Source organism: Passer montanus, unplaced genomic scaffold, assembly GCF_014805655.1.
Source record: "Passer montanus isolate IOZ18808 unplaced genomic scaffold, ASM1480565v1 scaffold8, whole genome shotgun sequence".
NCBI lineage: Eukaryota > Metazoa > Chordata > Aves > Passeriformes > Passeridae > Passer > Passer montanus.
The window spans coordinates 13,703,299-13,727,577 of NW_024373256.1; the positions used below are offsets into that span (position 1 = coordinate 13,703,299).

Genomic DNA, 24,279 nt, shown 5'->3' on the forward strand with positions numbered 1-24,279 from the left:
CTTCCGCCTCCATCCCCGCCTCCGCCCGGCGGAAGCGGCGTCACGGCGCGGGGAGCGGTTCCGCTCGGCCCGGCCCGGCCGGTGTCGGCGGCGGCGCGGGCGGAGCCCGCAAGAACGAGTCCGGCAGCAGCGGGAGCCACAAACACAGATCTTTAATGCGCTCAGACCGCGGGGAACAGCGCGGGCGCGTACAGGCACCCCGAGCCGCGCCCGCCGCCCCCGCGCCCCACACGGAGGTTACAAAAACAACACGAGAAACCGCGGAGCTCATCGTAAAAACGGACAGGGAGGGGGCATGCACCGGGACTGACAGCGGGCAGCACCGCGGGCGGGGGAGGCAGAGAGCGGAGCGGGGGGCCGGGAGCGGCAATTAGCGGCGGTAATTAACCGCGCTAACGAGCGGCAGCCCGGCCCCTGCCGCCGAGGGTGACCGGGGCCGGCACGGGCAGGCCTCCCCGCGCCCGTGGGACACCGCCCGAGGCACAGCGAGCGGCAGCAGCGGCGGCCTCCCGCGGGGACACGGCCGCTGCCCCGAGGGCACACACCGGCACGGGCTCCGAGCCGCCCCTGCCCTCGGCTCTTTGCCTGACTGGCCTTGGAAACGCAGCAGCGCTGTGGTGGGCAGGGGAGAACGCCCCGCAGGAAGCTCTGACTGCACGGTAAAGAGGCAGAAGAGCTGTGGCTGTGCCGCTCTAGAGAACACAGCCAGGCTTCCCACTGCTTTGCTCACACCAGCTCAACTGTCTGAACTGTAAAGGTACTAAAACCAGACCTGAGTTCAGCTTAGAAACATGGTTCAGCTCATCTGGTCATCCTCAAACAGCTTTCAGAATAGATCAGGGCCAAATTTTGTTTGGTTTTGCCTTAGCTGGGCAAGTGAGGCAACTCAAGTGCTGGAGACATAAAAATGAGATGGCCAAGTACTAAAAGGAAGGAAAAAAAGAAATCTGATTTTTTTTTAACATATATAAACAGAAGGACAAAATATAATTGAGAACCAGTGCTACTGGTGTGCTCACAGAGGGTCAGGTGGGTTTTTGGAAAGGGCTGAAGCGTTACAAAGGTCAGGGCAGCTCAGGGCTCCAGGCACAGCGTGACCCCGACCGCTGCGCTCGCTGCGTCGGGACAAACACGGGGTGTCCACACTGGCCTGGACTGAAAACCATCCATCCAGATTTATTTATTCCTACTAAAACAAAATCCTGTTAAACAGTACGTAACTCTTGTGTCTCTACAAACTCACAGCTATCTGCCAAACAATAAAAATCCCAAACTACAAAAGATGAGTTGTATTCAGTAAATATAAATGGGAAATTTAGGCTTTGTGTAGAATGTTTATCAGACTATTTACAGTGCAACACAGATCGTTTGAGTTCAGATCTCTCCAGCTTCTCTCTCTTCTGACCTCTTGGAACGAGATTTGCCATTTGTGCTCTCGTGCCGCCTCTCAGAAGAGCTCTTCTCTTTCCTCTCTCTGTCTCGGGACTTTTCCCTTGAAGATCGATCTCTAGAAGATCTGCAGTACAAAGTAAACCATTTCTATCAGCTTCACAACTAAAAATTGTCAAATACCCACCGAGCAGTACCTTTCCCTGGCAGGGCTGTGGGATAAAGTTCCCTACAGGAACGTGCCTGGGTGCTGTGCCACGGGCAGTGGGTCCCCATGACAGCAGCTCTGGGCCTCTGCGAGGTTTCTGTGCACAGCACACCTTTGTTCCTCCTTCCTCTCAGTGATCCTTTCAAGCTGTTGCCACAGGGGCTCCCTCAGGTCTTCCCTGTGCCCCTCATTATTTTTCTGGGCCATCCTGAAGTGCCTACAATTTTTTCCTTGTCTTTGACTCAGCTCAGTTCATGGCTTCCAGAGCAGGTTTTCATTACCCCCTAAGCTACTGGCTTTCTGCTCAACTGCTCTAAATACCAACTGGATTCTTTGCTGGCTCAGCCCTGGGCTTCTCACTTTGCATCCTGACAAATGCTGGCTTTGGCAGCATCCTGGGTTCAAAGTCAGGATGATACAGGTTTATATTCACAGCCCACAGCACAGGCACATCTTTTCACAGCCACAGATTTTCAGCAGCAGTTCCCGTGTCAGCCCACGCAGAATTAAACAGGAGGCTTCACATTAGGTCTAATCTGAAAGGCTGTTTCTTGTGTGATTCCTGCCAGCTTAGGGAATAGCAGGATTCAAAAGGAGCTGACCCTGAGGGAGCTCAGCAGAGGCTCCTACATTTTACTTCAAGGCTCAGCACACAGGGTTTTTTACAGTCACAACAGGAGGTACCTTAGAGGTTCTACTTTCATTCTTGTTGATTTTAAGGCTTGAAAATACTGCAAAATCGATACATCAAAACCCAACAGCCATTTCATTTTCATTAAACTGTGTCATTTAACATCAGGCTGTCTGATGACATCACCTCTCTACCTTTTCCACAACAATGCCTGCTGCAAGCAGACCTCCTACCCTGAGCTCTCCACATCCTGTGCTACTCCCTTTCTTTCAGCAAGTGACACCTCAGCCCAGCAGAACCTGAGAGCAGATTTCATTAACTCTCTTTCAGGAAGCAGGGTTTTGCTGTTTGTTCTCTTGTTTTTGTTATGTTTTCTGACACTGATCCTGGCCTGTCCCCAGCTCTCAGCAGCTTTGTGCAGGTGTGTCAGCTGGCCAATGCCCTGCAATCTCAATGGGCTGGTTTGGATGTGTTCAGGGGTTCCGAAGTAATCCCTTACCTGCTCTTTAGTAATAGTTATTACAGGATCTTCCTCACTTCCTAATTGTCCAAACTTCTTTTCTTTATTTTTCATGTTCAAGACAGATTTAAAAAAGCACTTTAGTATCTCAGCCATTGGAGAATTAACAGTATTTACACCCCCCCTCAATTATTAAGACTTATTTTTCAGACCATTATTTCCCTCCCCTTCACCAGGTATCTTTAAAAGAAAAGCTGTTCCTACCCCTTAGCTAAACTGACACAAGACACACAACAATAGTTTTGTTTCTAGATTTGTACTTGAGTGCTGGTGCCTTATCAGGTGACAGTGCTGAAGCACTTCCCTATTAACTAGGAGACTTTAAAAAAATCCAGATCTAACCTCAGCAAGCACCTGGAGGCAGACTTGCTCCTGGGCTTAGAAGGGTTGTAAGTGAACATAGTGATTCCAGTCAATTTTTCTAATATCCTACACACACTTGTCTCCTTCTTCTTCTAACAAAGAGGCTGTTTTGCTGAATTTCAGAAAAACTTTAAGCCTTTCTTTGGACTACAGTGGTTCTCCTCAGAGACATAAGAATGGTATACTCCTCCTGTATTTCTTTTTCAGGAGGAAGAAGTGCTGATTCCTAAAGAATTCTCTCTCTCTCAAACAGCCTTCTAACAGAAGACTCCCCCCCGATCTCAAATCATAGACTCCTTCCCAATGCCAGCCCTTAGAGAAGGAATCTGGGAAGCAAAAAATAACTAGAGAAGTATAAGATCCAAACTGCCTCCCAAGCACTTGGCTTCTACAGCCCCAGGGAAGCTCAGTTAGCTCATTGAAGCTTCGTGCTGCTTCCCATCCAAGGAGCATCTCAAGGCTCAGCAATGCAAATCAGGGAATCTGTTCTATCTCCCAGACTCTCCTCTCAGCTGGGATCTTGCTGTACATTTGCTGCCCTCACGTGAGGCCACTGGGGAGTCCTGCTTTGGCCCAGGAGCTGGCCCAGGCCAGCCCAGCTGCTCTGGAGAACCCTGCCACGCTCCTGCTCGCTCTACGGCCAGGGAGGTCACTGTGAGCCAAGGACTCCCTTTCCAGAAGCACTCCAGGCGGGAATACCTACTTGTGTTTGGAACTCCTGTCTCTGGAGCCCCGGCGGTGGCCTCTGCTGTGGCTGCGGGAGCGGCTCCGGTGGCGCCGGTGCCGGTCCCGGGAGCGCGAGCGCGACTTCCGCCGCTCCCGGGAGGCCGACCTGGAGCGCCTCCGCCTCCGCTCGCGGGAGCGCGACCTGCGGGGAACACACACGGGCTCAGTGCCCCGCACTGCACCCCCAGCTGCCCTCAGCCTCTCCTGAGGAACACCCAGAGCATCAACAGAGTCCAGCCCCAGCCCCGCATCCCTGCCCACACCACACCGCGGGCAGCTGCCTCCTCCCGGGCCTTGTGCTGCCAACAGAACGCCAGTGGGTTACGCACTTTGCTGGGAAGCTTACAGAAAAGGATCCCACCATTATTGTAAGCACATGGCAAGGGCCAGAGCAGAGCTTACAACCCTGCATTGCTCACAAGTGAGGCCCGTATAAGTAGAAGAGAGGCCAAAGGAAGTGGCCTGTGATATTACCATAACTCTAAGAGAATCTTCCTGGAGATTCTCTTAGGGTTATGGTAATATCACAGGACACTTAAGTCAAAGTCCTGCACTTTAGAAGCAGATTTATTTCACCCTGCTCTAAAAATAAGAAAGATGCCATAGGAAATGAGTAGGCAGGGAGATCTCCAGGTCCATTATCACAGAGAATGTTGCCATAGCATTAAGGCAAGCTCTTCCCAGAGCTGTGGGGGGTTTTAATCTCAAATCTCTGTATTTTCACATCTGAGGTATTATATATACAACAGATACTTCAGACCTTACAATCATGAAAGCATATCAGGTATTTATGGAAAGAGGCCTTGGGGACATCCATGGGCTCACACTGGAGCACACAGAGCCCATCCTGGCCAGGCTACTCAGCACCTGCTCTACAGCCCCACGAGCCACACCAAGCTGAGCAGCACCACTGAGCTGCCCACACTGCACTTCCCATCTCTTTCAGGGAGCAAACCAGACACTGAGACCCAGGAAAAACCTCAGTAGCTAGAGAGAAACACAAACAGGCATTTGGGATAAGTGCAGAACTGGGCACTCACCTTCGACGATCTCTATTTCTTGATCCAGACCTAGAAAGGAGAGGAGAGTTAAGTGAGAGAAGTTATGATACAGCCAGTGGGTTTTCAATAAGAACATTCATTCACCCTGGCAGCTCTTCACAGAAATAATCAATACCTCAAGTGACACACTACTCAAAAAAGAAAAAAAAAAAAAAAGAAAAAGAAAAAGCTTGCAAATAAAAAATTTTGTTAGCTTCATATTTTTCAATTTTAGGAACAAGAATTTGTCAAAAACTGGAAAACATTAATTTCTGCACACTAAGCTTCCTGTCACTACAGAAAAGTCTCGAAACCAGATACTATTAATAAAGCACCCCAATGAACCTTTCAACTAATTTTCTGTGCATATTTGTTACATACTCTTTACTCCCTGCAGTCTAACACCAGCTGGATCAACTCTAACATTTCAAGAAGTGCCACTCTTCAATCAGAGAGACATCTGCCAGTTTTCTGATTTTGGTTCCTTTGGGACAGTTGCATGCTAAAGGGGTTTCAATAAAGAAATACACCCCCTTCTCACTCCCAGTATTTGTTTACTAAACATCAGAAGGAAATTTGCATCACTATTTTTTTTCTCTTTTGGGAAAGATAACTGGGAAAAAAAGAGGAGACAAAGCCACAAGAGAAGAACTATTACTGACAAGTGATAGATATAAACTGAAAATCCTTAGAAAGCACTTGAGAAGAATAATCCAGGCCTTGCTATCCTTTCTCACATTCCACAAGCTTCAGAGCTCGTGTGTGGCACTCTGAGCTCACTGCTGTCAGCATTAGCTCTTGACAGTTTGTAAATAACAACGGCAGAATTCTTTCAACTTTAGCAGCACCATTACTCAGCACCACTTAAAATACCTCTGCACATGGAAGCTGCACCCTCCCTCTTCCTCTGTGGCCACATTTCAGAGCCAGCTGAACATCACACACAGTCTGAACAGTCTTGTTTTACTTTAATTAATAAGTGGCTCCTCTCCCTGTTTAGTGACTTAGAGACTCACTCCTGTAAGTGCTCCCCACTGCACACAGACTCACCCACAGTAAGTTCCATTTACACCCCACAGAGCTGTTCTGGCACCCTGACATGAAAGCTACACACAGACAAGAATTTAAGAAGCAACAGAGAAGCATCTGTTTTAATAACATTATTTAAAGCCATGCCTGGATAAGACAAGATTAAGAAAATCTATGTGCACTGACATTTCTTTAGTGAAATGGGATTGTTCTTCAGTGAAATGGCAGAAAGTTTTAAAAGCCCCCAAATTTAGAAAGGAATTCAGGTAAAGACTGTAAACAAAGTGGAGCTGAACTTGGAGTCTGCAAATGAAACATGCACTGTGGCAACACACATGAGCAGCTGAAGGAAAAGCTGATAAACCTGGAGAGCAGGGCAGTAACCACACACCTCCACTGCCACGTAACACAACCTGACAGAGCAGCAGGACCTCCTGTAGATACCTGGCAGGCAGCTGGATTTTTCTGGGGGTTGTAATTACTCCAAGTTCTCACTGTTCTTTTTCCTCCTGATCATTTTATTCTGAACCACCAGTGCACACATCCACGAAAGCCCTTCCACATCCCCTGAAAAGCCTGCCTGCCCTTCCATGCCTATCATCCAAGCATACAGGGGTATACACAAAAAACATGATAATCACTCCCTAAAACCAAACTTCAGATTTCAGGAAGGATCCAACAAAACACCATTGCCCTTACTAGCCTGAATCATTGTACAGCAGGAGGCAAAGACTGCTTTCCACAGGAGCAAGAGGACTGAGCAAGTCTATTTTGTTTATTTTTCCCTCTTTTTTGTCCCTGTATTACAGAGACTTTCTGCTGAGTTTCATAACCTGTCTTTTGTCCAGCTTAACACAAAGGAAATCCATTTGGCACCTCCACCAGACTTGTTTGCTGGTGTACTCTGGAAGAAAACACTGAGGTCTGCACTTGCCAGCGTGCCACTTCTCCACAGAATTCCAGTCTTAAGAGATTACTGGATAGCCAACACCACCAGCACCATCACACAAGACTTGTGTTTATTACCACTAGGGTAGAATCCAGTGCACTCATTCCCATGGGGAGTCACAGTTTAATGACAAATTAATTACAGCTGTGAGAGGTAGAGTTTCACAAGGGAAGGCACAGGTTTGCAGGGATGCCACAGTGCCTGTCAGTCACCAGAGCCCTGAACTCAAGGCATTCTCTTACTGAAGTAACACCATGAAGGTGCTGTATGGGATGTGACAAGAAGAGTTCTGAAGGAAACATGTTCCTGTGGGTCTTTAAAGTACCAAGCTCTGGATAAGAGAGGCTGGCTGGGAGGTGGCAGACATCACCAATTAGTTTTTGATGGAAAAACGCCTCTGTGAGCATGGTGTGCACAGCTCCCAGCAGACAAGTGACCAAGAAATCTGGACTCTAACCTCAGTTCTGACACTGAGTGTCCACTGGGAGAGCTCTACTGTCCTCCCTCAGGTCAAGTTCTCATTTTGGAGGGGCAATTGATTGGATCTCTTGTGTATGGCACTTCTGACTCCTTCATAACAAGTTTTCCTGTGGAGCACACAGGTGCCTCTGCACAGAGCCAGAGCAAAGGCCAGCCACAGTCTCTAAGTACTGTCACATATGGAAACAGCAAGAACTCAGACTTTAGGCCAGCTTCATGCAGTTCTTAAAGCTTTCCTATTTTAAGACTTAAATAAACATTCAAAAGCAGCTTTCAAACCCCCTCATCAGATGCATCCACACATGGACTACCTGTAAACACAAGTGGCTCTTCAGCTCTCAAGAACTGAGGGCTTGAGGGTTTTTTTTAAACTAAAACAAAACCACAGCACACCACAGGAGTAGAAAACCAGCATTTTGAGATGTGGATCAACAAGGAGATCCAGAGGGTTCTTCCTGAACAACTCTGCTGAGCAATTTTTACAGAGAAATGACCTCCAGGAAGAGGAGGCACCATGGAGACAAACTGAGTCCATGTTAGGCAGGGTCCTGCTGTGGGTCTGCCATGAAGCAGCTGCATGAGAAGACACTTCCCATTTCACTTCCACATCTCTGACCACAGCAGCAGCAACAGCAGTCCCTTTTGATTAACTCCTGCACTGAAAAGCTACTTCCAGATCCTGCAGCTCCCCAAGTCAACTGCATTACAGCTGCATGGGTAACAAAGTTGTGAGGCTCTCCAAAGTGCTACAGTTCCACAGAAAGCTGTAGCATGATCTGCTCCTTCATATCACACCAGGCAATCCCCAGAGAAAACCCAAATTAAACACCCTAACTGGAGCTATGCATAACATGCATAAAATAATATGGGTAATGAGTAACAGTTTGGGACTCCCATCTTCATAATGCACTAAAATCACCATGCTGCTTCATGCTGGTATTTGTCAGCAATTCCAGCAATGTACAGCCAGAGCCAGCATCATCTTGGAGTACACTGCAGTTATAAATCTCCTATTCCTCAGACAAAGTCACTCTTCAGCTGACTCTGAGTTTCAAAAATAGCTCTGCACAGGCAGCAAGGTTGGGATCTTTTTGATGCAAGAAGTACACAAGGAGAAACCCACAAGGTAACCAGGGAGATGCTGTGACAATCAGAAGAGCATTCCTGCCCAGCCACTTCCTCTGCCTGACCCCTGCAAATAACCACCCTCCCCACCCCAGGCTGCCTAACTGAGTGTTTACACACAGGTTGCCACTTCAGTTTAAGTACAGAAGAAATTGTTTTTCCAGTTCAGCTGGCAAGATGCAGAAGAGCTAGTCCTGAGGAAACCAGTGTTCCAGCCCCTCCCACTGCTCAGGAATTACAGACATCTGAGCAGAAGGTGACACACATAGCTACAACCACCAGAAGCAGCCACTCCTTGGGATCCCTCAGCTTCCTAAGGAGATGCTTGCCAAAACGCCTCACTTATTGTAGGAAAGTTACATGCAGTCAATTGTTTGGCACATGACACCAGCCTGTTGTCACCTTCAAGCCTCCAAGCAGTGAGGAGAGCTGTCCAAGGAATTTCTGCATGCCTACTGCCTTTTGAGCAAGCCTAGTCCTCACTCATCTTAAACTTTCCCACTCAGGTGCTCTGGATGAGGGTATTTTATCCAGATTCAGATTCCCTAAGACAGGGATTAGACCAATATAAGCCTGAAGACTACAGGGAACTTCCACCTTTCAGACACACAGTGGAGGTTAAAACACATGTACAATCACTCTAAGGTGGAGGAGTGGAGGATTTGTGCATTGTTTTCATTTTTAACTGAATCCCAGGATGCTCACACAGCATCTGGAGCACATCCAACTCCAGAAGCAGATGCTGAACTCCTGCAGTGCTTATGTACAAGGAATCAGATACTTCTAGACTTCACAGGGCAGTTCCCAGGCCCCACTCACCGTCTGCCCATCCTCTCCTCTCGTTCTCTCTCCTCTCTCCGTCTCAAACGATCCTGGTTTCTCTTCTCTTGCTTTTCTGCCACTGTTTTCTAAGGGAAAAAAATAAATCCACATCATATTTCAGCCATGCAGTAACAGCCATTATTTATAGCCATACAGGAACAGGTCAGATCTGCAGGAAGACCATTCCAATAGCAAGACAAAGAACATTGCACTGCATTTTATGTGCTGATTAAGACCTCTGTCAAGGTTCTCATTTTTCTCAGTTGAGGCACTGACCTCAATGCACTGTGAGTAAGGCACAGGAATCACAACTCTTACTCAGCTAAAGGTCTCTGTTTGCAAACAAGGCCAGTACCACAACCCATTACAAACCATTTCAGAAAATTCCTAATGGATTCAGCTAGTCAAGATCTTTTTACTGACAGAACCATGTGAAACTTCAGTTCTAATATTTCATCGAGAGGTTTCAAAGTGGAAAAAAAAACAGAGTAACAAATTTCTGTCATGTTAGTGAGAATGACTGTACCAAAGCTCCAAGGAATAAATTATAGCAGTGCTCTGGTTTGATTCTGAGGGAACATATTTAGTTACCCAGAACACAGAGAAGAGACCCCAAGACAAGGCTAAACAAAGCTCTGTTTGATGCTTTAGGGATTCTGCAGTCAAATTCCTGCGCTTTTACAAGCCCTCTGCAAAGAATTCTGTATTAATTTAATAGAAGAGTTCAAGGTCTTCAGAATTACAAAGAGGTGGTTTAAAACAGAGGATTACCCTCAGCTGATCCAGTTTCTCACGGATCTGAATGAAACCCAAGTGTAATTTGCCTCCGAAGTGGTCAGCAAGACGCCGGTCGTTGTCATGGAGACCCAGATATGCTGAGCAGACTTCACACACACGCAGCTTCTGCTGCTGGAAGCTGGATGCAGGCATTGAATTTCGGTATTCTTCCTACAGGGAGGCAAGAAAACCCACACAAATGTCAGGGAACCCTTACATGACACAACCCTCCAGGGAAACTCCTGCGAAGAATTGCTTTGAAGAATCAAAACCCACCCTCACACAAAGGAGGTGCCACACAAATGCTTTGTGGGCACAGCTAACCCAAAAGTCTACCCCTGCAAGAGACTGGTGACCAAATATTTCAGAGGAGCTGCCCCAGTCAGCTTGCTGCAACAGATAAATGTTTCTAAAAATCTTTTCAGTCACCACACTGCCTGCTGGCACATGGCTGGAACTGCAAAAGGAGGTGCTGGCACACAGGAACAGGGGCAGAAACCACCCAGCCCAGCCCAGCCTCCTGTGACAAGCCACAGGAGAGCCAACACTGTACCTCTGCCTCTTTCTTTTTCGCTCGGACTTTCTCCACTTCCATCAGGATCTTTTGAGACTCATCAACATTTCCTTCAGCTCCCAGCTGTTCTGCTTTAGCTAGGAGTTTTCCAATATCTTCATTCAGCTCATGGACTTTCTCTGCCTGAAAAGAAGAGTTAGCTTTTAGTAAGACAAAAGTGTGATAAAGCTTGCAGAACAACTTTCCATTTTTTTAAAGGAAATACTGTGTAATGAAATCTGTTGTTGGAAGATGACCATGAATCTCCAAAAGTCCCCAGCAAAAGGGACTGGTGGACCAATGTCAACATGGTCACAGACATATGGCAAAGAGAGAAAGTGTATGTGGAGAGATCATGATCTGCCAGTCATTTCTGGCTTACAGGTCAGCATAGAGCCCACAAAATCAGCTTCAGAAAAGTCTTGCATTAGCCCAATTAGGTGAGTTGCCAAAAAGGAAACTCCATGAGCATTTGTTAAACGAAACAAAAACCATGGGATGATGGACTTACTATTCTAAATTATTATGGTAACATTTCACAGCATGGGGAAGAAACCAATATGCTTTATTTCCATGCTAAAGCAATCTCTTTTAGAGCCCATGGTGGTCTTTTAAGTTTGTCTCCAGAATGGCCAGAGCAGCCATTTGAGGAGCATGACTGGAATCCCCAAATCCTCTGTGAAGCTAACTCCCCAGTATCACTGGTGTCAGAGAAACAGAACACCAGTGCTCCCAGCAAGACTTTCAAAACCAATACCTTTGCAGACACTTCAGCACTGATCTCTTCCTGTGTCTCAGCCAGGCGTTTCTTGGCCAGCTCTGTTCTCCTGTCACACTCTGCAATGAAGGATTCCAGGTGATCCATGGCCTGCATGATCAGACAAAGAATTATGAATGAAGCTGCTCTCTGTGCCAGATGTAGCTTTGACAGTCAACAGCTGCAATCCTGTATAATGCACAAACAACCTCAAGAACAGATGATTTCAGAAAAAAAACAAATGACACTTTGCAGAACAAGTTACATTTGACCCCTGCCCTGTAAGCCTGACCCAGTTCCTTTATTCTGACACAGCAACATGGCTTTGCACTGGAACTTCCTTCCTATGCAGGAGCAACAGGCACAAAGACAAAAGCACTGGAATAACATGAAAGGGAAAGACAGAACTGTGCTTCCCCTTGATGTGTTCCATCACAGAAAGATTAAATGAAAGCTAAATCTGACAAAAGTTAAAACTACTGAGCAGAAGGTTTTTAATGTTAAATCTCTTTCTGGGACAGGGCATCATGTTACAAGAACCTGGTGCAGAGCAGCAGGTGTGGGATCCAAGGAATGCCAGGGAGCCTCCCAGCTAGCTGGGCTAATGGAGTGTCAAAGGCCATAATTACTTCTGCATTCTCCAGTCAGCAGTCAGGCTGACATTCAGGAAGGGGCTGCACACTCTGGACAGGTAACAAGAAACATGATGAGCTGAAATGGCCACTGAGTTCTACTGTTCAGCCCAGTAACTTCAAGAAGCAGTCTTCCCAAAAGTAACTAAAATTTCTCCATACTTACATCCAGCTCAAAAAACAGGTCTCTCTCTTTACTTGCAATCTCATAATCTGCTCGCAGAGCCAAGTCATGGATCTTTGTACATTCTCCCAGGTCCATTCTCTGTTAGAAGGAAAAGGAGAACCCACATAAGAACCCTCCATTACAGCAACAAGCAGCAGATGTCTCTTGCCAACTGCATCATAACAAAGTAAAGTATTTTTGTGAAAAGCAGCTTTCTCTTAACCTCTCAGTACCAGAACCAGCCAGAAGAACCACATGCTTGCCAGTACTCAATTTTGTAGATGTTCTGGGAACATTAAAACAGCCCAAATGCTTTAAGTCCAGTCCTACTCCTGCTCTAAGTCCTAGGACAGCCTCAGAAATGGCTGGGAGGGAGATGGGTCCTCTTCAACAGGCACCAACTGCAAATGTCTCCTATCCTGGAGCCACAGCCCAGGGAAACATAAAACACACCTGCACCCTACTTAAAGCTCCTCTGGAAATGCACATCTGTGTCAGGATGTGCCCAAGTAACATATGGCATAACAAATTGTAGGATACACACAGAATGCTTCCTATCAACAACAAAAGGACTTAAAAGGATTAAGGGCTACAGCCAGCAGAAATGCACAACCCCACACTCAGCAACAACAGACAGACTGTTAATTCCACAGCCAGACCCTTCCCACATCCAGCTGCAGCCTGGAATTTGAAAACCTGCCCAGCAAAGCAAAGTCCTACGCATAAGCCCGTTTAATGAGAGACTTAAGAGCATCTCTCTTCCCAGAAAGCTGCCCTTCCCTCCCACTGCACTCCCTGCTATTTGAACTTGTTATTTTTTCTCCCACCTAGCAGTTAACAGCCACATGAAGCCAAGTTGATTATGCTCTCAAGACATGGAAGCTGCATTTCAACATTATCGATTTGTAACAAAGAACCTTTCTCTTACTCTTAAAAGCAGAAAAAGAAAATGACATTTTGAAAGCCAAAATAATAAACACCCTAATAGTGAACCACTGTAGGAATGGCAGGGTACATGTCACTGCCTGAAGGAACAGCCCAACTCATCATCCTCTTCTCTCACTGTCACCATCAGTCCCCAGGAGCCCAAACCTCAACATGCACAACAGGTGTCAACCCAGTGAACTGCAGAGAAAGCTGAACTGGGATAACTGAATCCCTGTGGAATACCACAAACTAAAGCTGGGGATTCTTACATGAAACAATGCACTCAGAAAGCAGTGTTTAGAATGAAGCAAAGCAACTAAAGCAAACTCTACCAGTTTATTCTCAGGTTTTCAGCAGGTACCTATTACTAAATTTCTCTTCTAGAAAAGGAAAAAATCCAGATGACTTGGCACTATTTAGCCTTCCTCATTTTGCTCAGATTTACCAGAACCATGAGGCCAGAGGCAGCAGGCCACAGAAACAGACAGACACTGCATCCAGAATACTCCTGCTGAGCTCTCTAATGATAGAAATGTAATGCCTACAAAAAAAGCACATTGGTACTTTTAGAGCTTGATCATGCTCAACTTCAGGCAAGCCACTTCAAAGAATGCTAGAGTTACTGTTATTTTACCACATGTTACTGTTATTTTACCACAAAAATAACTTTCTGTGATGTGACACATCTTTCATTCTTCTGGTCATTCTACTGAGATCACTTTCCAAGATAGGGAGGAAATAATGGTATTGGATGTGATTGTCACACATCATAAATATTCTTATCTGAGCTCTTCCTGCAAGCTGAGCCAATAACCCCACTTCAGAGAAGGGGCTCTCACCACTTCAGAACAGCCAACAATGCTTGTTCCAAAGCTCCCTATTCCTCTCCCTGTGTGTTAACAGGCAACAAATCCCTTGACCTGCCTGAGGGAAGAACATTCAGTTCTCACTAGCTTATAAACCTCAAATCTTCCTCCATGTCCTTTGAGATGTGCAAGGAGACTTCCACAGGTATTGCTCACTCGGGGGAGGACCACCAGCCCTTCTGCCTCAAAGCCTCCTCTCATGCCAAGGAGGGCTGTCACAGAACATTCACCCTTTCCACAGAGATCATGACCTGCTCCAGTCAACACTGGCTGGTTCATAACACAGGTATGTGAGACAGGCAACCAGCAGAGCCTGAGCAAACATTTAACTCCACATACACAAAGACTGAAAACATTTAGATGTCACTGATAATTAGTCCTGCTCACATTTGCTGAGAAATCCACATTCTGAGGTATCTCTTATGATCTCCACTGAACTGGCAACTCACCACAAAATGAAATTTCCACAAAGATGCTTTAACAGTGATCAGAGATGCAGAGTTTCATCCAAGTGGAAAAGGAAAGCACAGACTCCCTCTCAACCCACAAAAAACAATTCTAGAACCTACAGACTTCAATTGATATTCCCCAGTAGGGGACACAATAATTCTCTGCATGTAATTTCCAAGGTATGTTCAATCTGGACAGCTTTGAGGCTCATCTGTCCACCTCTTAGTGGAGCTGAAATTCAGGAGAACTGCCAGCTGATGCCATCTCTCAATGTGCTACAATACTTTCACTGACAGAAATCTGCTTACCATGAGCTGCAGAGAGAACTCAGCACTCACCACAAATGATGTGGATAACAAGGTAACGGCCCATGGGCTCACTAAACCAACTCCTGCTCTCCCAAAATGTTCCTCCTTACCCACAGAGACCAAAGAGAACCACTGTAGGTTATTTAGTGGCAAGTTTAGACAAGTCTCTGAGGCCAAAAAGAGAATAATCACAGGAACAAACCAACTTAAAATGACAACTCTTACAATCAGGAACACTCGTGCACCTAAACAAAGCAAACATCAACAGGACTCCTGCAGCCCTCAGGAATGTTCCAGAGCTTTGCTTACAGTCTGGACTCCTTTTCTTACTCAGCACCTGAAGGTCAGTGAATGGGACTCCATCACATTTCACTGAGCACAGCTCCCCAAGGGATCAGCTTCCCACTGAGGAATATCTGCACACACGAAGGATGCAGCAGTAACAATGCCTTAGGGGAGGACACAACACAGCAAGGGCCAGAAGGCTTGGAGCATCTGTTGGAAGTTTCCAAGAGGTGCAAGGCCCTGATTTCTGCAGTCATACACCCAGAGATTGTATTATACCCCACCTAGCTCAGACAGTTTCACCCATACAGCTCTTCCTCAGCAGAGCCCTGTAAAGTGCCAGTGAAGCTGCCTGAGATCACGAGGGAGGACTGCACATTCCAGCTAAGTTTCACTCTGTACTGGCAGCAGTGACAGCTGAAATGCTCTTCCTGTTCTGGACATCACATGTTCTTTCAACACAGATCTGCAGCACCAACACTTGCTCTGGCCCCCAGTAACCTGCTGACAGAGGTGTAGAGCTCCACACCCACTCCACAGCCACCACACAATCATGTGAGTCTTTCTTCCTGCTCCTGCAGCTTCTGAGCACAAATTCCACAGTGAGAGGGAAAGGACACCTCAATCAAGACAAGTAACAACAGAAGCAGAAGAAATAAATTCCTCAAGGTGCTTCTCTGCCCCAGGAGACTCACAACCCACCTGAAACACTTCAGACTTCCTCCACGCTTTGGCACCAGCTCACACACACCACTTATGCTGAACTACCCCTTAACTCACCATTTACCCTCTTTGGAAAACCTGCCAGAAGAGGTAGAAGGCAGCCTTCATCCTCAAAACACCCTTTGGGCCCCAAGAAACTGTTGCAGAATCTCATGTCAAAAAACATAACCTGACAGTGACCTATACAAAGGATGGAAGTTTAAAATTCTGAAATGGAGGTGAAGTCATACGGCAGCTTACGGAACAATCACTGCAAAATACATCTGAGCTTCAAATGAATTTTTAAAAATAGAGGTACAGAGATTGGTATTCAGCTTTTCCAATCTTATTCTGCAAAGGCAGCCACTGAGAAGCTGAAGTGCTCAGAGCAGAGGCAGCTTTTGCTACAGCTCCTTCCAGCAGTGCTGCCACAGTGCTGCTATGGCAGTGACACAAGCAGGGGCAGCAGCACCAGCCCTCCCCTTGCTGGACACCCACTGTGTCCAGCCAGCCCCCAGACAGCAGCAGGAAGGGCTAGAAATAACCAGCATCTTTCAGCAATCTGGTTAATGGACAGACACTGTGGATTGCCACAGTATTTCATGCAAACAGCAAGGGCAAGGATGGATTTCAAACATCCATAACCACCTCCACCCTGCACAGCAATGGTGACAAAAGACAGTTTTCTTTCCAAAGTCAGGCTGCAGCTTTCATCTGGGAGCCCCAAATGAACACTTCCTTCACAAGAGCTCACTGCTAAAGCCCACACCACCTTCTGCTCTCAGAGGTAGCACATGAGGCAAACCTTTGAACACTGGCCAGCTCTGTTCCCACAGGGAGCAGCAAAGGAGCTGAGACAACTCTCTGAAACCAGTGGGGCAGAGTGACACAAACAACCCAGAAGCTCAAACAGCCAACACTCAGCCAGAGCTGTGACCTGCCATCATCACCACAGAAACAACAGAAAAGCTGCTCTTCCATCAGGGCTGGGGAAAGGAGACTGAAAATCTCCAAGGGTTAGTGCAGCTGCTAAGGAAACACTTGCTAACCTGAAGATGCAGCAGTGACCTAGGGCAGCAGCCTAGCTACAGGCTTGGTGCAAGCTCTGACTAGCTCAAACTGCTAGAACAGAAAGAATTTTGCAACTTCTCACAGGATTGTGAAAGAAAAAGCATTTCAGGTGAATTGTGAGAGCTCCTCGTTTGTTTTTTTGTTTGTTTGGGGTTTTTTTTGAGAAGTGAGAGCAGTTCCATACAGAGGCCACAGGAAGTGGAATTAGGATTGTGAGAGCTCCCTGAGCACAGAAAGCCTGGCCTCTCCTAGAAGCCACCCACCCTGCAGAGACAATTCCAGAGGACACACTTACTGTTCCAGCCAGGATATCGTGGGGACAGCAATCCAGCAGGTGGCTCTTGCACACACGATCGTCTGTGAACTTCACCCTTTGTCTGGTTTCATCTCCTGAAATTCATGTGTGGTTTAAACAAGGAGACATTAGAACACCAGGAGAACACAGGCATCAGCATGAACATTTCAGCTCAATATGCAGATTAAAATATTTGGTGCTCCTGCTCCCCAAAATTACTCCAAAAAAAAAAAAAAAGCTTAGAGGGTAACAGGATATTCTGGAACACTAATAATTGACAACAAACACTACTTTAGCATTTATTCATCCAGGACACCATGTTAAACACAGTGCTGGCGAGCCAAGCAATGTCCAGGGCCTGTCATCCACATAAAGAAGCAGCACAGACAGAGGAGAAAAGGAGAGAGACAGGCTGGCTCCCAGCCAAAACCTGTCTATTTTTTCCACCCTTTCTTTTTCTTACTGTGAAGAAGGGGCAGGAGATACCAAACCCCACGCTATCAGATCACAAAACAGGGCTGTGCTGGGCAAAATTTACAGGCAACTGCTCTTTGCTCAGGTGGTAACTGAGCCACCAGTGCTTTGGTCTGGAACCCAGCTATGCAGGGTGTGCTCTCCCAGGCCTGCAAGGGAGGAGCTGGCAGGTCCTGGCCTGGAACACACCACGTGCTCCCCACCCACAGCCCACCCTCAGAGGACATTTTACACTCAGGAGCCACTTAAAACGAGACAATATCAGAAAAGCAACAAAAGAAATAATAAAAAAAGAAACAAAGTTAGTCAATACACACTGCGAGCTCCAACACATACTATACCCATCTGCATTCTTCAAGACCTCAGCTGCAGAATTTTATGCCCATTGTTGAAAAGTTTTAAAGGAAAAGCTTTCTTGCCCACACCTGCAGTAAGGAAGTCAGGGGAATGATACATAAAAGTAAAGGCAAAGTGGCAATGGTATGTGACAATTTTAAAGCTCATCTGTGCATATGACACAGGTATGTGTAATACTAAAGTATGAATATAGTTTAGGATTCACAAGCATCCAGGAATAATGTTGTGTCTACTGAAATTTTTTTAAGGTTTTTTTTTTTTTCTTTCTAAGCTACACTTTTAAAGTTACTTGTGAAAAAAAGCAAACACTTTGTTTTTTGTTATAACAGCTTTAAAAATTGGTTGTGACTCACGGCTCGATGAACATGAGGCTTTTCTGCAACTCCCTTGCAGATTGATGTAGGCAGGCAAAGATACACTGAACCTTTATAAATAAAATAGAGGGGCCACAATTGTTCAGTTTGTATGAAATAAAAATATGGGAAGCAATTCAATAGCAACTCAATACACAGAGAAAGAAAAGCACTTATTCACTTACGAAACAAAGTGCAAAGTGCCTGGACAGCCCTGCTAACGTGCCAAAGGGAATTTAAGTACCCAGCGAGTCGCAGAAGGGAGACACAAACCGCAGCGGGGCCCTATTTTGCACGGGCTGTCACATTTCTCGTGTCGGACAGCACCCGGCGCTGCGGGCACACCTACCTACGCGCCTCCGGAGTGCGGGCACGGAGCCGGCCGGGCCTGGCCGCGCAGCCGGGCCCGGAGCGGCGGGGCGCGGACAGCCCCGGGCCCGCTCCGGCCGCCAGGCCGCGGCGTTTCCTGCAGGCCCCGCCCGCCCCTACTCACCGTCCCGGGCCGTGCCCATGAGCTGGTCCAGCAGGGCCCGCATCTGTGCCTGGGCCGACATGGCGGGGCCGGTCCGGAGGCGGCGGCTCCGACCGGGACCGGGACTGGGGCCTGGGGCGGCGGCGGCTCAGCGGCCTCGGCAGCGGCGACGCGCGGCGAGCGCTGAGCGGAAGCGGCCCCGCCCTGCGCCGCGCTGCATGACGGGAAGGGTAGTCCGCCAGGGGGCGGGGTCCGAGCGGCGGGGCTGGAGGGGGCAAGCTTGGTGGGCGTGGTCTGAATGACGTCTCGGTGATGTCAGAGGGGCGTGGTTGGGCGAAAGGGCGGTAATGTCAGGTGGGCGTGGCTGTGTCCTGGGGGCGTGGTCAAAGTGAAGGGGCGGTGATGTCAGTGGGGCGTGGCGGTCCTGAGGGGCGTGGTCAGAGTGAAGGGGCGGTGATGTCATCGGGGCGTGGCTGGGCCGAGGGGCGGGCGGGAGCACCGGACCCACCCCCGCCGTGCCCGGTGCCCGGTGCCCGGTGCTCGGTGCCCGGTGCCTGGTGCCCGGTGCCCGGGGCCCGGGGCTGGCCGGGTGTGGGCACAGTAGCCAGGCCGCAGCGGTGCCCGGGACAGCCTGGTGCCCGGAGCAGGCCCGGGCTGCGCTGGCTGCCGGCCCCGCCGCGCTGCGGCAGCTCGGGGCCGCCGTGGGGAATGCGGGCAGGGGGAATGCGGGCAGGGGGAATGCGGGGCGAGGAAAGCGCCTGCCGGGGCGGGGGGTGACAGGACACGCGGCCGGGGCCGGCGGGAGCACCAGGAGGCTGGGCGGGCGCACGGACAAGGGGACGAACCCCCCTGGCCGCGGAGAGCGCCGAGGACACGGCGGGGCAGCGCTGGGCGCTCCGTGGCTGCTCCCCCAGCTGCCGGGGGGGTGAGCCCGTGGTTTTGCGGGAGCCTGGGCTGCTGCGGGGCTCTGCCGTCTGCTGCGTTCCCTGCCTGGCTTTGTGAGCTCCAGCTCGCACCGCTCCCTTGAGTTTCACCTCTTGTCTCTTCTCCTGGAGCTCCGGGCCCCGGCTGCTCTCTGGATGCTCCCCGAGCCGGAGAAATCCCACCCGCTCTCTTTGCTGCCACAGGGCCCCCTGGGCAGCAGAGCCGGAGCGCTGGTGCAGGATTTGCCGCAGCCATGCCTGCTTTCCCCCCGGTTTGAAGCTCCTTTTCCCCCCGGTTTGAAGCTCCTTTTTCCCCCGGTTTGAAGCTCGGTTGGCTTTCGGGGAGAGGCAGCGTGAGCCAGCCCCGGGCAGGGCTGTGCCGCCGCCCCGCTCCGCTGCCGCATCCCGGCTGGGCAGAATCAGAAGGGGTCTGCGAGCTCCCTGCTTGGGTCTCTGCAGGCAGGAGACCCCTTCCCTGTGGGACAGCAGCTCCTCATGCCCGGGCCTGGCAAAGTGTGGAGCAGGGATGGCCACCCTGGGCACTCCAAGGGGGCAAAGCCACACGCCCAAGGCTGCTGCAGGAGCAGTGGCGTTGCCTTGGGACGGTCCTGCTGAGCCCTGGGTGCTCCTAATCCTTCCGATTCCTTCCCACAGCGGGCGGAGACCTCCTCGCTCCCAGCTCTGTGAGCCAGCAGCCCAGCCATGTGCTCCCCACACCTCCTGGCCAGCCTGGCCGGACCCTCCCCAGCTGGCCAAAGGGTCGGTGCAGCCCTTTCCTCCAGCCAGCCCGAGGCTGTGGGAGCTCTCCCATCTCCTGCCTGCCTGGGCAGAGGTGGCTGGGGACAGCAGAGGAGCCGCCTTTCCCCGGGGATCAGCGTGGCTGTCCGCTAGCAGTGCCAAGCCGTGCCAGTGCCGGGCCGGGCGGGTAAAATTGGTGACACCGGGGAGCAGCCCGAGGGGTGCCCGTGGCTAATCAGCTCCCGTCCGCCGTGTTTGCCCAGCAGTGCCCGGTGCCGGCTGCCCCCGCCCCGCCTGGCCGCGGCAGTGTTTGGAGAGGGGAGAGGAGAGGGAGAGGTGCCCAGCCCTGCCCCCGCAGGGAGCCCCAGGCTGCCGGCCCGGGCAGCGGGGGGACAGCCCCGCAGGCTGGGACACTCCCTGCCAGCAGCGGGGCGCCCCTCTCAGCTCTGCGGACACCTCGGAACACGGTGCTCAGGGCAGGGAGGGCTCCGAGGGAGAGACCAGGGGCTGCGGGCACCCCAAAAACAGGAGAACAGGGCAGCTCTGGATCAGGGCTGTGGCTGTCCCCAAGCCCAGGGGCTAGTGCCCCACTCCCTGAGTGTCCCCAACATCTGTGACAGGATCTGGTGCTGTGTCAGACCCCTGCCATCCCTTCAGCTGTCAGGGGCAGGCTGTCCTGTGCACTCTGGCCATCCTGTGTCCCCAGCCACCCTGCATCCCCAGCCACCTGTGTCCCCTGGCCCTGTTCTGTGCTGCCCCAGATGACCCTGCTGGCACATCCATGGCACCTCTGGCACAGCCTGTCTGGGACCTGAGCTGATTGCCACTGTCCCTGTCCTCACAGGGGAGCCACGGGCCACAGCACAGGGTAAAAATGCTGTCACCCAGCTCTGTCCCTGCCCTGGGGCTGGCCCGGACACTCTCCACATGGCATGTCCACGCTTGCATCCACAGGTTCCAAAACCTCTCTCAGGTCAGGGAGCCCAACGTCCATCTCGAAGGCCGGAGATGAGTGGTCTGAACCTGCACGAGGGTGGAGAGGAGTGGTCTGAACCTGCACGAGGGTGCTGCAGCACCTGGGGGTACCCAGGGAAAGGCTTTGCCCACTGCAGCGGCAGCCCCTGTTTGCAGAGGCATGGCTCGATACACAGTATGTTCTTCAGAAGATCCCTACTCCAGGAGTCAAAATAGCATGAAATTTAATTTTACGCCTATTTGACAAAGCTTGATTTCACCTCCAATCAGCGGGGAGATAAGAGCCCTCGGCACAAGTGTGCGGGCAGTTTGGCAGCTGGGGCTGCCGATTTAATAGGTGAATTTACAGGGACAACACTTGAAAATCCCCTGGCGAGTGAACCATTAAGGTGAGCCCTGCCTTCCCGTCCCCGCGTCCCTCCCCGCGCCGCTCTCCCGTTGCTGGGTGCTAAAGCAAACCCCAGCTCTGTTTACCGAGTCTACTATTACAATACGGCTACCAAATATTTGCCAGCCGTCAGCTCGCTGCCCCGCTATAAATACTTCAGGCCCAGGTGGAGGGACGGGCAGGGGAGCGGCGCGGGAGCCTATGCATGGCCGGGCAGCGCCAAGGTGAGTGTGGAGCCGCGGGCCGGGCCATGCCCTCCAGTCCCGGGGGTCTGTCCGGCCGGGGGTCTGTCCGGCTGAGGGGGTGGCGGCAGGGCAGGCTGTGGTGGCCCCGCTCCCCGCAGCCCGGAGGTGAGGCTGAGCCCCCCGCAGCCCAGCCCGGGGCTACCGCGGTGGGGACGGCACAAAGAGGGACGCGCAGAGGTGGCAAGGACGAGCTGAGGCTGGGAGCAGCTCCCAGCACCATGCTTGGTGTGGCAGGGGCAAGTCTGGCTCCTCAGGATGTGGTCCTGCCCTGAGACCCTCTCAGCATGGCCGGGGTGTCCTGCAGCGAGGCAGGGCTGGGGACCCTTCAGCACAGGCAGCACGAGCTACAGAGGGGCCACATCCAGCTCAGCAAAACCCAGCTGAGCTCAGAGCCCACCAGGGCAGGGCAGGGCAGGGGGCGGTGGGTTCACTGTCCCCCCTAGGGGCCATGGTGTGGGCAGGGCACAGGGCTCTGTGGCCCTGAGCCAGAGCTGCAGGGTGGGTGCTGAGCCCCCCTTCACCTCCCTGCACAGCCCCGGGGTGAAGGGGAGCATCCCTGTGCCCCACAGCTCTGGAGCACTGCCCTGCATCCCATGACTCAGTGGACATCCATGTCCCACAGATCACTGCAAACATCCTTGCTGCCCCACGTCCCATGACTTAGGGACATTCCCATTATCCCACACCCCATGGCTTGATGGGGACATCCCGGTTGCTTGATGTCCCAGGGTTCAGCTAGAACATCCCCACTGTCCCATGTCCTGCTGCTTGTAGGGGAATGGCATCTCTGCTACTCCATGCCCCCCAGCTCAGGGTTATGCTTCCACTGCCCCACATCCCATGTTTTGGTGGGGACACCCTGCTGCCTGCTGTCCCAGGGCTGAGTGGGGATGTCCCAGGGGACACCCAGTGCCCTCTTCCCCACAGCTTGGTGGGTACATCCCACACCCCGTTATTTGTGGGGGACATCCCTGCTGCCCTGCGGCCCCACCGGGGCCATGGCGTGGCCCAGCACGGCTCCCTGCCCTCTCAGGGCTGCTGGGGTGGGTCAGGGCTGGTGGCAGGTGTGACCCTGACCCGCTGTCCCTGCCCGCAGGGTGACTCCGGGGCTGCCTGAGCGCTGACATGGCCGCGGGTGTCATCCAGCCCCTGGCCGAGCTGCGGCTGCCCTCGCCCTTCCCGCACGGCCTGCTGCTGCCCACACACCCCGAGCCCGACTTCCCCGACCTCTCCGAGGAGGAGGAGGAGGAGGAAGAAGAGGAGGAAGAAGAGGAGGAGGACGTGGAAGCAGTGGAGGAGAGCGTGAGGCCGGAGCTGGCCAGTGTCCCCAGCACCGCCGAGACCACGCTGCGTCTCCTCAAGTTCTCGGAGCTCATCAGCTGCGACATCCAGCGCTACTTCGGGCGGCGGGGCCGGGAGGAGGCGGCCGGCAGCCGCCCGGTGCCCGCGGACTGCGGCTCGCCCCGGAGCGCCGAGGCCGGGCCCGAGGCCTCGCGGGGCAGCCCGGGCGCCGCGCACCGGCTGGGGCCGCTGGCCGAGCTCTTCGAGTACGGCCTGCAGCGCTGCCGGCCCGCCGGCGGCAGGACGCAGCGGCTGGAGAGGAAGTACGGCCACATCACCCCCATGCACCGCAGGAAACTGCCGCCCTCCTTCTGGAAAGAGCCGGGCCCGGGCCCCGCCAGCCTCCTGCACGCCGGCACGCCTGACTTCAGCGACCTGCTGGCCAACTGGACAGCGGAGCCAGGGCCAGAGCTGCCGGGCCGCCCGGGGCTGGAGGCAGAGCCCTTTGCTGGGCTGTGACCCCGCTGTGGCCCCGGTCCCGCCACGTGCCACCCAGTTAATGATAAACCCGGTGGCCCCGGTGCCAGCACCGGGCACTCGGAGCTGCCGGGTCGAAGCCGGTGACGGGACGAGTGAATAAATGACTCCCGCCAGGCAGCAGCGCGTGCGGTGTCCTTTGCCACCCGCCACCGCGCTGTCCCTGCTGCCACAGACAAAGGGCCGGGCCTTGGCATGACCCTGGGGGCTGCTGGCAGCAGCAGGAGGAGCAGGGAGCGGTGGCGGCAGGAGCCAGCAGCCCGTGTTTACTCTGGGCCCAAGGCGGTGGATCCCAGCCCCTTATCTCGGCCGCGCGGGGCAAAGGGCGACGCGGGGCCTCATAAAGCAGCCGGCTGTGAGCACACAGGGGGACCCAGCGCTGCCCTGGGGACCCACTGTGCCCTGCAGCGCCCCTGCCCAGGGCAGCGCCAGGGATCTGCACCCGCACAGGAGAGCAGGGCTGGC

General features: G+C 51.8%; 2 protein-coding genes across 7 annotated transcripts; one reads left to right on the forward strand and one right to left on the reverse strand.

The window, feature by feature from the left end:
* Positions 1-134: 134 nt before the first annotated feature.
* On the reverse strand, positions 135-18,949 carry LUC7L (LUC7 like). 5 transcript variants are annotated; one of them, XM_039732173.1, is made up of 11 exons: positions 18,749-18,944; positions 17,887-18,326; positions 17,072-17,166; positions 12,168-12,266; positions 11,370-11,480; positions 10,613-10,756; positions 10,054-10,230; positions 9,280-9,368; positions 4,878-4,907; positions 3,815-3,979; positions 135-1,516 (listed from the first exon to the last, which is right to left on the reverse strand). In XM_039732173.1, the coding sequence occupies exons 2-11, from the start codon at positions 17,894-17,896 to the stop codon at positions 1,375-1,377; spliced, it is 1,062 nt and encodes a 353-aa protein (XP_039588107.1). In that variant the 5' UTR covers positions 17,897-18,326; positions 18,749-18,944; the 3' UTR covers positions 135-1,374. The 5 variants fall into 5 exon arrangements, with proteins under 5 accessions (XP_039588107.1, XP_039588110.1, XP_039588109.1 ...); XM_039732176.1 differs by having other exon boundaries at positions 18,256-18,326; positions 18,749-18,893; XM_039732175.1 differs by having other exon boundaries at positions 17,072-17,970; positions 18,256-18,326; positions 18,749-18,893.
* Positions 18,950-20,014: 1,065 nt separating this feature from the next.
* On the forward strand, positions 20,015-23,920 carry PERCC1 (proline and glutamate rich with coiled coil 1). 2 transcript variants are annotated; one of them, XM_039732234.1, is made up of 4 exons: positions 20,015-21,256; positions 21,343-21,752; positions 21,878-21,975; positions 23,093-23,920. In XM_039732234.1, exon 4 carries the CDS (start codon positions 23,122-23,124, stop codon positions 23,794-23,796), a length of 675 nt encoding a protein of 224 aa, XP_039588168.1. In that variant the 5' UTR covers positions 20,015-21,256; positions 21,343-21,752; positions 21,878-21,975; positions 23,093-23,121; the 3' UTR covers positions 23,797-23,920. The 2 variants fall into 2 exon arrangements, with proteins under 2 accessions (XP_039588168.1, XP_039588169.1); XM_039732235.1 differs by having other exon boundaries at positions 20,015-21,752.
* Positions 23,921-24,279: the final 359 nt, after the last annotated feature.

Excerpts from the sequence above, each read along its gene's own strand:
- LUC7L (XM_039732171.1), bottom strand. The coding sequence starts at position 18,809 with ATGTCGGCCCAGGCACAGATGCGGGCCCTGCTGGACCAGCTCATGGGC. Across the intron at positions 17,167-18,748 it reads CATGGGCACGGCCCGGGACG|GAGATGAAACCAGACAAAGG; the intron begins GTGAGTAGGGGC and ends CATGAATTTCAG. Across the intron at positions 12,267-17,071 it reads ACGATATCCTGGCTGGAACA|AGAATGGACCTGGGAGAATG; the intron begins GTAAGTGTGTCC and ends TCCTTCTAACAG.
- PERCC1 (XM_039732235.1), top strand. The coding sequence starts at position 23,122 with ATGGCCGCGGGTGTCATCCAGCCCCTGGCCGAGCTGCGGCTGCCCTCG.